Source organism: Trichogramma pretiosum, unplaced genomic scaffold (genome assembly GCF_000599845.2).
Source record: "Trichogramma pretiosum strain Unisexual culture from Peru unplaced genomic scaffold, Tpre_2.0 scaffold6, whole genome shotgun sequence".
In the NCBI taxonomy this organism is placed as follows: domain Eukaryota; kingdom Metazoa; phylum Arthropoda; class Insecta; order Hymenoptera; family Trichogrammatidae; genus Trichogramma; species Trichogramma pretiosum.
In genome coordinates this window covers 3041473-3056465 of record NW_019641678.1, presented here as the reverse complement: position 1 = coordinate 3056465, position 14993 = coordinate 3041473, and the positions used below count along the sequence as shown (strand labels likewise).

At 35.7% G+C, this 14993-nt stretch overlaps 4 protein-coding genes across 8 annotated transcripts; 2 read left to right on the top strand and 2 right to left on the bottom strand.

Annotated features, from left to right (window-relative positions):
- Nucleotides 1-281: 281 nt before the first annotated feature.
- On the bottom strand, nucleotides 282-2318 carry LOC106652241 (enhancer of rudimentary homolog). The gene is made up of 3 exons (XM_014371075.2): nucleotides 1792-2318; nucleotides 1390-1477; nucleotides 282-1315 (listed from the first exon to the last, which is right to left on the bottom strand). The coding sequence occupies exons 1-3, from the start codon at nucleotides 1792-1794 to the stop codon at nucleotides 1098-1100; spliced, it is 309 nt and encodes a 102-aa protein (XP_014226561.1). The 5' UTR covers nucleotides 1795-2318; the 3' UTR covers nucleotides 282-1097.
- Nucleotides 2319-4273: 1955 nt separating this feature from the next.
- Nucleotides 4274-8247, top strand: LOC106652252 (glucose-6-phosphate isomerase). The gene is made up of 11 exons (XM_014371088.2): nucleotides 4274-4661; nucleotides 5279-5372; nucleotides 5462-5653; nucleotides 5746-5826; nucleotides 5899-6114; nucleotides 6191-6430; nucleotides 6505-6685; nucleotides 6770-6888; nucleotides 6960-7188; nucleotides 7260-7326; nucleotides 7415-8247. The coding sequence occupies exons 1-11, from the start codon at nucleotides 4531-4533 to the stop codon at nucleotides 7536-7538; spliced, it is 1674 nt and encodes a 557-aa protein (XP_014226574.1). The 5' UTR covers nucleotides 4274-4530; the 3' UTR covers nucleotides 7539-8247.
- A 1400-nt stretch (nucleotides 8248-9647) lies between these two features.
- LOC106652255 (probable basic-leucine zipper transcription factor D) lies at nucleotides 9648-10253 on the bottom strand. The gene is made up of 2 exons (XM_014371095.2): nucleotides 9992-10253; nucleotides 9648-9835 (listed from the first exon to the last, which is right to left on the bottom strand). The coding sequence occupies exons 1-2, from the start codon at nucleotides 10229-10231 to the stop codon at nucleotides 9668-9670; spliced, it is 408 nt and encodes a 135-aa protein (XP_014226581.1). The 5' UTR covers nucleotides 10232-10253; the 3' UTR covers nucleotides 9648-9667.
- LOC106652253 (dolichol kinase) lies at nucleotides 9659-14022 on the top strand. 5 transcript variants are annotated; one of them, XM_023460873.1, is made up of 8 exons: nucleotides 9659-10407; nucleotides 11047-11215; nucleotides 12080-12333; nucleotides 12408-12628; nucleotides 12699-12887; nucleotides 12945-13154; nucleotides 13236-13563; nucleotides 13640-14022. In XM_023460873.1, the coding sequence occupies exons 2-8, from the start codon at nucleotides 11136-11138 to the stop codon at nucleotides 13771-13773; spliced, it is 1416 nt and encodes a 471-aa protein (XP_023316641.1). In that variant the 5' UTR covers nucleotides 9659-10407; nucleotides 11047-11135; the 3' UTR covers nucleotides 13774-14022. The 5 variants fall into 5 exon arrangements, with proteins under 5 accessions (XP_023316641.1, XP_023316642.1, XP_023316644.1 ...); XM_023460874.1 differs by lacking the exon at nucleotides 9659-10407 and adding an exon at nucleotides 10414-10546; XM_023460876.1 differs by lacking the exon at nucleotides 9659-10407 and adding an exon at nucleotides 10414-10594.
- Nucleotides 14023-14993: the final 971 nt, after the last annotated feature.

Sequence of the window (14993 nt, the reverse complement as noted above, 5' to 3'; positions counted from 1 at the left end):
GTCTTTATTGCATGACCCATTATCGGTCATTTTGCTAAACATCCGTTTATCAATTCGCTTCATTGATTCACGTTCGTACCTGCAGAATACTTTTTAAAACTCTGGGTAAAACCATCGTTTCTATCAAAATAGCATTCTGAATATTATTCGACAAGGTAATTTAAACAATTGAGATGATCTTTTCTAAATTTGATTTCAAATAGTAACAAAATAGTTTCATTATCATTGTTCAATAAGTATATGCATGGTAAATGAGTCTTGTACTAAATTCTCAGTGCAAATTAAATGCAGTTAGTAGGTTTATTAAGTTCATTTTTAAAAATTGATTGTGTACATCTATCTAATAAAATAGTCATTACAACATGTTCTGAACAAAAATAAGAGAAATTCAATCAAATATACTAGGTCATACTTTATTTTCATTCAAAATATCATGTGCACTCGACTGTATATACAGTATGATAGTTTCATACATTAACACTAAAAAAAAAAATGATTAAACATGAATTAAACTTTTTTCAAAATGCCCACGAGTGATAAAGAAAATTTGCTTCATTAAGTAATAGAATAACAAGAATTTTCATGATGCAATTTTGAGGTGTCACATATATTTTTCAACTCATTGGGTTAATCACAGCTACCATTCAAGATTATATCATTGAAATGACAATAATTATAATAATAATAAACGTAAAACATCAAAAAGTTATTGACTCGTGGAATGCACTGGACTTATGTTTAGTAATAACGCAGAGGTCCGGTACTTAAAGTAAATTATTAAATCTGTAACTTTGACATTCAACTTTATGGCATTTTCCAAAGAACATTTAAAAATTACTTCCAAATTTTTATGCTGTATTAATATCATCAATTTATTATCATGTATATATGTTTATTTCTATAAAAGGTATAAATAGTCCTTATGATTCGTTAAATTATGCACAGACTTCACAGTCAAAAGAAATTAAATACTTAATTCTTGTATTGATTGGATCATGCTTATATTTTACATGTATTATAAATGATTAAATAGAAATACCTTAAGTCAAAAAGTAATTTAAAAAAATCAATCTAATCATTTTTAGCTTAATATTACTTTATATAATCTCAGCAGCTCTGCGTAGCAAAACATGAATTTTATCCTTGATCCAGTTTTTGTTGTATGGTGCATACGTATTTGTTGATTTTTGATAAACTAAACATGAGAGATCTGTCAAATCATCCAGAAAGTCAAACAGTTGTTTGATGTCATACGTGATTGTTGGCGTGTTGGGATTCTGTCTTTTTAAATATTCTTCATATATTTTACACACCCCTGAAAACAAAATGATGATCAGAATACATTCAACTGGCAAAGAAACAGTGGCGAATAATTAATAATTTTCTCACCTTCCATGCACTCATTGACACTCTCATAATCAGAGTAAGTTCTGGTTTCTGGCCTATTTGCAGGTTGAACCAATAGAATAGTATGGGCCTGTAAGAATTCAATAGCAGCATGAGAATCAAGACTCGAAGAGAGCGAAAATTGCGAAAAATGTCGAATGCATTGTATCGTCGTGAACGTGCATGAGTGCGGGTGCGAACTCGTCAGGCTAACCTAGAAATGACCCTAGCAAGCAAAAACTCTACGAACGTATATCCAACGTCGAAAATCATTCGCAAAGTTCGGTCGGAAAATCATCCTCTATGCGAGATTCGACAGAATGTTTAACCTTCTTTGTCACATTTCGACTGGGTGTACGTGCACGACGATACACTGCGATTGTGCTCGTTCGAGCGCAAACTTACCATTGTGTTTACGTATAATCCCTGCCAAACGGGGTTATTCACGTCCGCAAAGTCCTAAAAATTAACACTGGTTGATACCCGCGCGGGTCAAAACGTGCACACTCGAGCACAGTAGTAACTGCTTTTCACTCTCGTTGAAACAAAACTTCTTTCGAGGGTCCGCAAAAGACCGCACACAAAATTTATTTGACCGCTAGGAGGTTTCGCTTGTATACATTGGGATCGCGACGAGAAACGTCTCTGACGAGGTTGAGCTCAACGATCGAGAGTTTTCGACAACGCAAAGCAGGGGAGAATATATATATGTATACTACGTGTGACTGTGTATAGTATTGCAGATGTATGCGCGCTCGTGCTATATATTTTCGTGGGAGAGGAAAAGAGATAGAAAGAGAGGAGAGAGAGAGAGTCAGGAGGAGATGGCAAGAGACTGCGTTATGTAGTTCAGTGCAGAACGTAAGCGCAGGTCCGCTTTTAATGAAAAGAGAGATAGGTTCACGGGGCGCTGAAATCGTTCTCTCGAGTACGGGGGCAACAATAACGTATCAATGTATGCGTGATTTAATCAAGGATTCTTTCAAAAATAGCACCGGCATAAGAACAATGTTGCGATGCGCGATGTTCGAATTTTTGAAAATTTGAAATTAGTGCGATAAGAACATTCCATTCGAATTTTATCGGTTTTCTTTTCGCCACAGTGCATTCGTGCAAAATAATATAACGTTCGGTTTACTACGCGAGCTTGCAAGCATGGTTATGGGCATGCACACATTTTTTACGCAAAAGGTTTTTACTAATGAAGAGTTTTTTTCTCGAGCATGTTTTGTAAGCATGTGAAAAAGATCGCTAGCCGGTACTTCAGGTACGTGTAAACATAATAATACTCCTGTTTACGGTATTAACTTTTCAATGGACTCTCGAGAGAATTATAAATAATTTTGTTAGATCTTCGCGATTTTGTAGTGTTAACGGGTTTTTATTAATTTTAATCATTTCGAAAAGATAATAAAACAGAGGGAGTAGTGGTTACATTTATCAAATCTCTACATTACAAATAAATACATTTTTTAAAAACATATTCTTGGCTAAATTGAAAAGCCATAAAACAATACGCGAGAAATATGTAAAAAATGTAATTCGAATTTTTCACTCAACAACAATTTGTCATAGCATGACACACACTATATTGTAATGAAACGATCATAAATGCATCAGCTGTCCAAAATTGATAAAATTTTTCTCGTTTTCACACGTTATTACAGTTTACAGTTAATGATTTCATACGATAGTGTTAAATTTATATATATTTTAAACCAGGCTTTATTCACCTGGGAAAAAGCATCGCATCGATCGTACACTTTATCTGTTGACTTTTTTTTTGCTTTTCGGAGCATAGCAGAAGTGCGAACTCCGGGCATGAGTGTGCGTGAAATATACGTGTGACATATATGGTTGATTCTCCTGAAATCTGCTTTTTGCATGTCTTTATGCCATATTCTTAAACTAGTGAAGATGAGCCAAAACTGGCTCGGTCATTCATTCAATATTGTTGTATTCTTCATGATAGGACATAAATATTTCAATTTTTTAGGGTCAGTTAAATTTGCCGTGAAGATATACATGCCAAATGTCACCTCCGTGGCATGTCTACATCTCAAAATCAACTCTATTTGCATGTACCATGCATTCTCATTAGCACCTGACCCTATAATAACTATGAGACCAGCTTCTATACATCCAGAGTAAAGTTTAAGTCTATTATAGGGCTTTGAAAAATGTTTTAAAAAAATTTCCCACGCAATTGAAAAATGTCTCGGATTTTAATCATGCTTCTGAATAATTTCAAACATACCGCCTGCTTTGGGTCGCTAACTCATTTTTGATGTCGCTAGATACGTAAATGTCAAGTATTATAGCCCAGCTTTCGATTGGTGTAGGTTGCGGGTTCAAATTTTACATTTTATCGATGCTGCGATAATTATTCTATTGAAAAATTCACGTGTGTCAAAAAAACGGTCACCTCCGTGGACATGAATATCTCGAGCTATGATCATTCTTTTTAACCGCTCGCCCCGTCAAAAGACTCGTTTTTCATGACCAAATTTCGGGTTGTGCGGAAAATTTTGTGCGTTTCTTATTTTTCTTACATAGTTGATCAAAGCAGCGATTTGTCACCTCCGTGTGTGTCACCTCCGTAACCGAAAATAGTCGATTTTAAGCATAAAATCGGACATAGTTTTCGTAAAACGAAATCTCAAAGCCCCAGATTCAATAATTATTCATATTTTATGGTTTAAAAAAGGGTAAACTAGTTCGCGCCGTTCAATATGACAAAAAAATTTTCACCATTTTTTCGTTTTCCATACCCGAAAAAGCAGATTTCGGGAGAATCAACCATATATATAGTAGGTATACACACAGCAGTCGCGGAGAGGAGAGGAGGGAGACGTATCTCGCTCCACGCGCTGTATCGTAGGTACTGCATGCAGTTGAGCAAAAGTCTTCGCGCGAGCCACAGTGATAATCGTGTGCCCCATTGATTGGGTCATAGCATATAGCACGTACGCCAATATCTCTCGATTTATCCCATTACCCTGTCGCGTCTGCACCCTATTAAAAATTGAGGGTACAGCAAATATCGTTACATAGAGATATTTAACGAGGATCCTTTCGGGCCTTCGCAGCAGCTGTAGCAGCAATAATAATCGATCGTCGTATTCGTGGCAAGTGTTGGCAATCATGGAGAGCAAGCCGAAATTGTGCGAGGAGCCGACGTGGAAGAAGCTGCAGGATTACTTCAACGCCAACGGCGCCAAGATCAACATAAGCAAGCTCTTCCAGGAGGATCCGGCCCGTTTCGATAAGCTTAAGTGAGTATAGTTTATAATTAACGATTTTGTTAAAAGTCGTGACTACCAAACTTGAGCGGATACTAACTATCGTTCTCTCTGTCTTCGACCTTCCGATGACCTCCCCGCCTCGATATATAGTAGAGTAGAGTAGTCGCGAGGCAGCATAAAAAGAGAGAGAATATTCTCACGCGACTTATCAATCGCTTTTAAACTTGTATAATATATGCATAGTTCCGCTTATCGGGCTGATTAACCGACGTTTCTGTTTTCAAGTAAATATGTGCATGTATATATAGAAACAGCTCGGATGTTTGACTTTACGGGACATTTAAAAATCAGATGTCACGCGTCTCTCTGTTATATACGTGCCATAACGTGATGGATTACTGATGCAAGTCGTCTGCTGTATTATATACGATCGACTCATGATTATGCCCATACCAGTTAATTATTTACTTACATTTTTATGAAAGAGAAAGTTCAATGATAACTTTGAATGTTTTGGAATAAAATTTTACCCTTTTGTGAGTATTCAAAACAGCGTTATGTAATGCTCTGTAAAGTGACGTGATAACAGGTTATGAAAATTCGCTTCCTATATATGTATGTATAGTAAAACGATCGATCTTTTGCAGCTTGCAGCTTGAGACCCCGCAAGATGGGCCGATTCTTCTCGATTACTCCAAAAATCGCATCACACAAGATGTCCTGGCGTTGCTGTTTCAATTGGTAAACACTCGCAGTTGTTCAATTTTATCCGGCAATTCAATACGAGTCAATTAAAATCATTTGACGAGAATTGTGTTTTTTTTTTCCAGGCGCGGGACCGTAAAATCGAGCAGGCTCGTGACGCGATGTTCACGGGACAGAAAATCAACTTCACAGAAGGCAGAGCTGTGTTGCACACTGCACTGAGAAATAGAGCCAATACTCCTATTATGGTTGATGGCAAAGATGTCATGCCAGATGTCAATGCTGTTTTAGCTCATATGAAGGAATTCACAAATCAGGTAAAATATTTTTTTTTTTTTTTTTTTGAAAAATTTAAAATATTTAAAAAAATTAAAGGTATTTAAAATAATAAGTTTATTAATTATTGTAGGTGGTATCCAAAGAATGGAAAGGTTTTACTGGAAAACCTATTGAAGATGTTGTAAATATTGGTATTGGTGGTTCAGACTTGGTAAGTCATTCATTACTCGTTTTCAAATCAAGTATATAATGTATCAAATTAATTAATGTGATTTTTCATTAGGGTCCTCTGATGGTTACTGAGGCATTGAAGCCATATCATGTTGGTCCTAGAGTTCACTTCGTCAGTAATATTGATGGAACTCACATTGCAGAAACACTTAAAAAAGTGAATCCAGAAACTGTTCTTTTCATCATTGCTTCAAAAACATTTACAACCCAAGAAACAATTACAAATGCAACATCAGCTAAAAAATGGCTTTTAGAGCATTTGAAAGATGTATGAAAAATTAATTGATTATATGAAACAACCAATTTTGTCCTATTGTTAATTTTCTTAATTTTAATTATTATAGGAATCAGCTGTAGCTAAGCACTTTGTTGCTTTGTCTACCAACACTCCAAAAGTCAAAGAATTTGGCATCGATGAGAAAAATATGTTTGGATTCTGGGATTGGGTTGGAGGAAGATACTCTTTGTGGTCTGCTATTGGTTTATCTATTTCATTGACAATTGGCTTTGACAATTTTGAAAAATTGTTAGAAGGTGCCTTTTATTCTGATCAACATTTCCGTTCTGCTCCATTGGAAAAAAATGTTTGTACAATAATTAATCACACACACTTTCATATAATTTATGCATTTTCTCAGCTTTATTATTATTTTTTTAGGCTCCTGTAATTTTAGCTCTTCTAGGAATATGGTATCACAATTTTTATAATGCTGAAACTCATGCACTGCTCCCTTATGATCAATATTTGCATAGATTTGCTGCTTATTTCCAACAAGGTGATATGGAAAGTAATGGCAAATACGTAACCAGATCTGGGGATGTGGTCAATTATTCCACTGGTAAAATTGATTCATAAATGATGAAACAATAAATTAATTAATTTTTACTTTAATCAATTACCATTACGTTTTATATGATTGTAGGACCAATTGTTTGGGGAGAACCTGGAACCAATGGACAGCATGCATTTTATCAATTAATACACCAAGGAACTAGACTGATTCCTGCAGATTTCATTGCCCCTGCCCAATCTCATAATAAGGTTAATTTGGTTTTGAAACTAAAAGTTTTATTGCATTTAGAAATGAAAAAATAATGGCATTCAATGTACAGGTGCAAGGTGATCTTCATCACAAGATTCTTTTGTCTAATTTCTTGGCCCAAACTGAGGCTTTGATGAAAGGCAAAAGCCCAGACCAAGCCAAAGAAGAACTAGAAAAATCTGGACTTGGTGCTGATCAAGTAAAAGCACTACTGCCACATAAAGTGTTTGAGGGAAATAGACCAACTAACAGCATTCTGGTGAAAAAGCTCAGCCCCTTTACTTTAGGAGCACTAATTGGTTAGTAGCTTTTCAAATTGTACTTAAAAATCATAAAGGAACTTTTATTAAATTTTTTTTAATTTTATTAGCAATTTACGAGCACAAAATTTTCGTACAAGGCATTATTTGGGACATCAACTCATTCGATCAGTGGGGGTAAGTAAAATATCATAAATAATTTGACACAATTATCCACTTAAAAATTATATCAATTAATTTTGTATCTATTTTTTTTTCTAAACAGAGTGGAATTGGGCAAGCAATTAGCTAAAGCAATTGAACCAGAACTTAATAATTCTGATAAGATTACAAGTCATGATTCATCAACAAACGGATTGATTGCTTTTATTAAGTCCAATAGTACTTAAGATTTTTAGAATTCATCTTTTCTTTTTAAATATTTTAAACAACACTCACAGACTTAAAAAACTAAATAGTGGTCTAGAAATGAATTTTCTGTGAATTTGAAAAAACGGCTGTATTCAAAATGTGTCTGATTGATTTGTTACTTTCAAAAGATCCTGAAATTTTCAAACATTATAATTTTAGAGACTTTACGTATGTGTGATATGAATTGCAATTTTTTTTATTAAATATGGAAAATTGGTTTTGATGCATTAAGGTAGTTGAAAAAACTTGTATGCCTTACTAAAATATCAAATTTGAAGAGTTTGATCCTTTTTGTAGATCAAATAACAAAACAAATGCTTCACCAATTTTCTCTTACCAGATTATACATATTTGCATGGATTGTAAAATATTATTGTTAGTTTTTACGTTGTGTGGAATTTATTTATCAAAATCACAAGATGAATGTTGTAAATGATCAGCGATTTACCTGTTTTTTGAATTCTTTTTGTAATTTGTTACTTTGCAAAAAAAAAGAGATGACCGTTACCCGAGATAACGTCGATGAGCAATCTCGTTATGTCTATTATAAAACAATGTCAATCGTGCGATTAGACGAGAAATCGTAGATCAATTAATACTGAACAGATTGAAGCATTGTCGTTCGTTATAATGTTAAAGTTGATGATGATATACGTATATAAATACAAATTATATTGAAAAGAAAAACGAGCCGTTTCTGATTTCTTTTTCCGTACGCTATGCACAAAACACACAAACTACAATACTCGCGCGTCACAAATTTTCGCCTCTTTTACATTGTACATCATACAACGTTGCGAGGGAGGGAAAAAAAAGCTGTCAAAACGTCGGCTCGAGAGCGTGCGTTCGTCTTTATAAATATATCGAAAAAAGATGCGTGGTACATACAACAACGTAGAGAGTCGCGATCTCGAGTAGTCGAGAGTACGAAACAGAGCGATGCATCATAGCTCTATATCTATACGCACACATTTTGTGTCAAGAAAACAAGACAGCTTTACTCAAGGACACGACGGCGCGTAGTATCCACACACGCGCGCGCCGCTTAGCTTCCTACATTCGTAGTAAGTATATGTGCATATGTCAAATAAGACGATCGGGTTAGCTGCGCTCGTGCACATTACATATACTTATTATGCGCCACGGATAGATAGTCATTATCTATATGTTTCTCGCGCAGCGCGCAGAGTCTCTCCAGTTTGTGTGTGCGCTTTAATAATGTTCGCGGGCCGACTTACGTCAAACTGCAAAGCAAAGCTCGCGCGCGCGGCAGCAGCCACCACCTCCTCCTCGCGCTTCTTCTCCGTTAATATATCGCTGACCGACTGTACGTCGCGCGGCTTCTTAGCAAATCGTCGTCGTCGCAGTCTTTCTGCCAGTCCACTCCTATAAACTACATTAACGCTACACGCCAGTAATCGGTTTTGCAGCGGCTCTCGTGCGCTGTGCATCTATTAGCAGCTTTTTTGCCGAGAGTAATGACGTAACCGCGATTATAACCGACTCTGGTTACTCCGTGGCTCTGTGTGTCGCCTTCGGAGAGAGACTTTATTGCATTACAAGTCGTTACGCGACTGATCTCTCTATATCCTCTCTCTCTCTCATTCTCGGCGCAGTGTGCATCGATCAACAATTTCCCGCGTCGCGCGGCACACAATGGAACAATAAAAAAAAACTAAAAAAAAAAGAAAAAAAGAAGCACTCGTCATTGTTGACGAGACTGTGCTGCTGCTCGTATTCCAAGTATATCGAATCATCGGTCCGCGAGAGTTAAAGAGGCAGTCATCGCGCCGCGCGCGGTGAAATTTTATTTTTGAAAATCCGCGTACACGACGATCAGTCACACAAGCGTCGCGCCGCCTCTCAGCATAGCCGAGAGTCAGCGAGTGCAGTTTTAATATAATACGCGTTTGAATCATTCGCGATCCTACGTTTGCGCGAGAAAGTCGTTTAAGTATATAAGGAGCTCTATAAAGCGCAGTGGCACTACGCACTTTTCCGAGGGTAGCGAGCATCCACAGGTATTATATAGCTCAGCCGCAGCTGTGCATTGTGTGCATACAGTGCATCGAACATGTGGTGTAGTACTACGTACACACAACAAAAGCTAGTAGCGCAACGTGTTTATGTTTACGACTAGAGTCGCTCGTGCTTTGGTCGTCCGCTGCTGCTGCTGCTGCTGCTGCTGCTGCTGCTCCGACTGCCGTGTTGTTATTGTTGTGCATCTCGCTGTCGTCGTCGTCTCGCTATTTGTTGTGATTTGTGACGAGTCACACTGTAAATATAGTACAAACACACACACACAGATAAAAATCGCATAATCTAATCGCTGTATATGGAGACATTCGCGACCGAATTATCCGCGCCCTACCCCCTCTTCCAGTAACAGCAGAAGAAGAAAGAAAAAACCGAATGTAAATTGATATCTCACCCATATACAACGACTGACAACCGACGACTGACGACCGACGGCGATTGCATTATTATTATGGGCGTAGTCGTCGTTATGCTCGATCGACTGCAGCAGGATACCTTTTGGCTCGTCTAATAACGAATAATCATCATTATTGTTGTTATTGTTGTTTTGCTGTACTCTACGCACCGCGAGTGACGTCCAGCAGTTCTGCTGCGCGATCAAGACGAGACGAGAGTGTGTGTCGCGGGCACTCATATATAGGCGCGCAACACGTAGCCGTCAGTTTTTCGCATCCCGCAAAGTCTCTGTCGTCGTGTGCCGTGTAAGTGCGCGCGACAACGACGTGTGTCGCGAAATTTGTGCTGTCTGCAATACTATCATCTGCTGCACAGTCTCGACTCGCGGAGCATCGAGTGACTCCGTCGTCGCATGTAAGTGCATCGCAAACACACAGACGCATCCAACTCCACTTATACATAGCTGCTCCGTGCGTGCGTGCCATAAACGTGACTGCAGTGCACAACGCGGTGCAGTTCGCGTACACACAGCTCCGAAGTCTCATACCTACATGTAAATAGCGAGTAAATTTGCTCTACCTACCGCGTGTGTATATACCATGTATGTATATGTATGTGCACAATCTCGAGGCTCTCGCTCGCGGGTGTGGCGCAATTTTTCGCAGTGGCAAGAAGGTGCTCCAGTTTTTACGGACTAGATGGCTTGCTGAATAAATGACATTGCAAATCCAAGTGCGCGCAAGTGTGCTGCCGCAGCAGCAGCAGCGATCGTCGTCGTCGTCTTGTATACACTTTTACCGTTGCGCGGATATAATTATTTAGCGGCCGAGTAGTCGGGCTTTGAACGCGCAATCATAATACAGCTCGCGGTACGTCACGATCATCGCCCACCGCGAGAGAAAGCTTAGATGTATTGTATGTGTACCTGCTTTATATATCGCGTGCGTTCAACTTGCGAGACTTTCGCCGCGCATTAGTTCTGTCTTGGCCTTTGTGTACATCGTAAAAGCTATATTACCGAGTCGTATTCTTATGTAGTTTCCAAAATTACAGCCGCTACATCCAGTGCCAAAGATATCAACAGCAGCAGAACCAGCAGTAGAAACAATAACAGCGACGACGCCGACGACGAGTGCGCAAAAATGAGTCTGTTCGAGAGGTTTTACGGACCCTGGAACGAGCAGGTCCTGCATAATCTCGATGCCAACGGGTTGCGTCATCGGTACGTCAGTCGTCGTTTTTCCAATGACGTCTTTTTCAATATATTATTAAAAAGCCAGCTGATTCTTTATAAGCTTTCATATTACATTGTACTCTGCTGCCTAATGCGTTCGATTATTCATGCAATCTTGACGTATCTTGTTTTATAGTCTCTTCTTCTCTCTCTCTCTCACGAGCGTCAGATAGTCCGCTAATTCACTTTCGCTTTTCTAAGAACCGATGTTGCATCTGGAATTCGCGACGTTTAGGGTCTAATTGCTACCTGTATATGTAATATGTATATGTGTAATGTACACGATGTGTCGTTTGTTGATGATGAAACGATAGTTTAACCTTTTCTGAACAACATCTTTCAGGCTGGTTTAACAAGATGTAACGATAATGGTGGCCCCCTTCATGGTATATTTGACCCCCTGTTTTTTCAATATTTATACCCTTTATTGCACTAGACACTTGCCTACTTGAAAAGTGCCTATTGATCAAAAAATGAGTTTTTACCTGTAACAATTTAAAAACCAAATCAATGTACAATTGAAGATTATTTATTTCTGCCCAGAAAAATGCCAATTGGTTTTGTATATTTAATTTGCTTTGTTTTTTTATTTGTATTAATTATTGAAGTTTAACTATTAATTTACACTTGTTACTTCCGTGTCCTAATATAATTTTGAATCATAATGTTAGAATGTAAATTATTCTGACAACCAACTACTTCACAAATCAAGTTTTTCCTTATTGACATTATTTTTTGCTTTTATTTTGAAGGTTTCTAATTTATGTGTGTGTATTTTAGTAACTTAATTTTTACAAATAGTTATGAAACTTGAGTACATAATATTTAATTGTATTTTTTTTATTATTTTAGAACAAAAACTTCTTCTGGATTATGGCTTGGATCATTGGTTGGATTAAGTGCCCTTTTAACTTATCTGAAAGAAGACAAAAGTTATTCAGAAATATGTTTGGTCACAGGAATTACTGGATTCAGCCTGTTTATCAGCTCTTTATGCTTATTTTTTCAACTAAGGAAAGAGAAAGTAGTCGCAAAAGATTACCATCTTTTATACTTTTTACCTGCCATAATTTCAGCTATTTCATTTTTACATATAGGGACTAAAGGTATGAATGATATTTAATTGTTAGTTTCTTTAATTTTTAGTTTAGTAACAAAATAGATTTTTATTTTTATATAGGTTTATTTACCAGTGCTTTCTGGGGAATATTTATTGCAAGTATGGGTACATGGGGTGTTGTTCAATTAATGTCTTATTTACCTGGATGTTTTACTTTGGGTGAAGCAACAGCTGTGATGCATGGCATCATTCTCTTTCTAATGTCTACATTTCAAAATTTGCCTTTAAGGTATCATTTACGTCCTATTCATAGCAATGATATAGTTACAGTAATACTGCAGGTTTGTACAGTTTCTAAAATATAAAGAATCTTTAAAATAGTTTTTTTCAATCAAATTTAATGTATTCTAGGTTTTGACCCTTTCCGTTATTGCAATCTGCATACTTTGTGCCAAGTACCCTATTTTTCGAAAAACTCAGTCGTTTTACTTTTTAACTTTTGCAATGATGGTTTTTATAACTCGTCCTGCCTTGAATGAACTACTTGATCAAAATCCTGTTTATTGGGTCATATCTTTTGTACTAAGTTCAAAAAGCAAGGTAAAAAAGTTTTACTGTTATACTTTAGAATAGAACTTAAACTTTAATTTTTTTTAGATTCTTCTTGTAACATATTGGACTGCTTGCTTACTATTTGCTTTTATCAGCATTAATTGTCAAATTCTGAAAGGTGATAAAGCAACAACTTCAATTAGAAAAATATTCCATATTTTGGCTGTCATGGTCTATGTTCCTGGTTTAATACTGGAACCAACGCTTTTGTATCTAGCAAGTGGAGTCATACTTTCATTGTTTCTAATGATAGAGGTAAGATCAATTTTGATTAGACAATATGTAAAACAGTTTATTAAAAAAAATTATATGTTTTTACTAATCATTTATTTGTAGCTTTTCAGAATATATAAAATTCCACCAATCGGTCATTTCCTACAACAAGGATTCACTTCTTTTGCGGATGAGAAAGATTCAATTGTGTCATTAACTCCACTTTACTTGTTATGTGGATTATCTTGGCCTTTATGGTTGCCTGCAGATAATATGCATATATTAATATTAATGAGTGGTGTAATGACAATAGGAATTGGAGATAGTGCTGCTAGTTTTGTTGGAAGTCGTTGGGGGAAACACCGATATATTAATTCATCAAAATCATTTGAGGGTACCTATGCTTGTGCAATTTCTCAATACATTTTTATTGTTGCATTAGCACTTTGTGGTATGTATAAAAAAAAATTATTACAAATTTTTTCTTTTTACAACAATATTTTAATGAAAATTTTGTTATTTTTCAGGATATGTGAATACTGGTCCACTGCTAGTCAGAATAATTTGTTCAACCATTTTGGTTTCAATTCTTGAAGCTTATACTGAACAAGTAGATAATCTAGCATTGCCATTTGTAAATTATCTGTGCCTTTCAATGTGAATATAAAACAGCACTTGAAGATTTGATTAAGACTTGAACAGCATTAATTGATCAAAATGGAAATCAGTTGATGCAAAAGTATCATATAAAGCAAAGTGAAAGTGAACAAATGAAAAAATTCTATTTTTAATTCAAGTTAAAAACATGTTAATATTTAGTGAAGTTTATCATCTATTTTAATCAAAATTAGCTGTGTTGATGGATATTTTATTGTTGAACCAATTATATTTATATTTAATCTATTTCTTAATTCAATTATATTTAAAAGTGTTTTAACTTGATGAAAAAATGGTTGTATAGATGAATAATTTTGTAAACAGTGTGTATGTGCTAAAGAAATATGCTGATCAGTGAATGAATTAGTGATTGCCGAACGTACTGTGCCTAAGAATTACTTAACTATTACTACTGAAAAAAATCGTTGCATTCCTATAAATGCACTTCTATAAAGTTTAGTTTTTGCAAAAATGACAATCTAATCTAAAATCTATCTGATATGTATAAAAATAGGTTATTTTTGTACAAAAAAGTAATTAAATTTCCCACTCGAATTTAAAATTCTAATATGGTTCTATTTTCTAACCATATGGAGTAAGTTACATAGAGTGTGAGCAAAAATTTTTGTGATATAAAAATAGTTTGTTATTAGTGGACTGTTCAAGATTGCCAATATACTTGTTTTTCACAAGTTTCAGTGTATGTTGTATTAACATTATATTAATGTATTGAATATCTTGAATAATAATTTCATAGTTACCATTTTAGAATTAACGCGAGGAAATGTTTGATTACTGATATATTGATTGTAAAACTCTTTACTGTATTGTCTTTGTAAATAATTGTTAAAATCGAAAAAGTAGTAATTTAGTTATGCCAAGAAGCAAATTTTAATTCTTCTTGAAAAAAAAGGTTTTACTAATACAAAAATGAATTACTTTAACGACGAACAATGTATATAAAAAATGCATTTTCAATGCTTTATACGAAGCTCATCATATGCTAATATTGTTAAAAAATCTCGTTCCTACACTACTAATTATTCCTGTCAGCTCACGGTTGTTTTTCATAATAACAGAGATTATATAATAGAGTTATAAATAAAACAATATTTTTTCACACAGACGTTCAAACTACTGCTTTGACAAATATCATGTATTTTTATACATTCGTTATTACCAATTAAATTTTTTTGACGCTTGACTTTTAATACTTCTTGAAGA

Bases quoted from the DNA above. Each gene is read 5' to 3' on its own strand.
- LOC106652255 (XM_014371095.2), bottom strand. From the start codon at position 10,231: ATGAGTGCCCGCGACACACACTCTCGTCTCGTCTTGATCGCGCAGCAG. The intron at 9,836-9,991 runs GTGAGATATCAA...CTATATTTACAG, and splicing joins TTGTCAGTCGTTGTATATGG to TGTGACTCGTCACAAATCAC.
- LOC106652241 (XM_014371075.2), bottom strand. The intron at 1,316-1,389 runs GTGAGAAAATTA...TTTTGTTTTCAG, and splicing joins TGTCAATGAGTGCATGGAAG to GGGTGTGTAAAATATATGAA.
- LOC106652253 (XM_014371090.2), top strand. The intron at 11,216-12,079 runs GTACGTCAGTCG...TTATTATTTTAG, and splicing joins GCCAACGGGTTGCGTCATCG to AACAAAAACTTCTTCTGGAT. The intron at 12,629-12,698 runs GTTTGTACAGTT...AATGTATTCTAG, and splicing joins TAGTTACAGTAATACTGCAG to GTTTTGACCCTTTCCGTTAT.
- LOC106652252 (XM_014371088.2), top strand. From the start codon at position 4,531: ATGGAGAGCAAGCCGAAATTGTGCGAGGAGCCGACGTGGAAGAAGCTG. The intron at 6,686-6,769 runs GTAAAATTGATT...ATATGATTGTAG, and splicing joins TGTGGTCAATTATTCCACTG to GACCAATTGTTTGGGGAGAA. The intron at 6,889-6,959 runs GTTAATTTGGTT...TTCAATGTACAG, and splicing joins CTGCCCAATCTCATAATAAG to GTGCAAGGTGATCTTCATCA.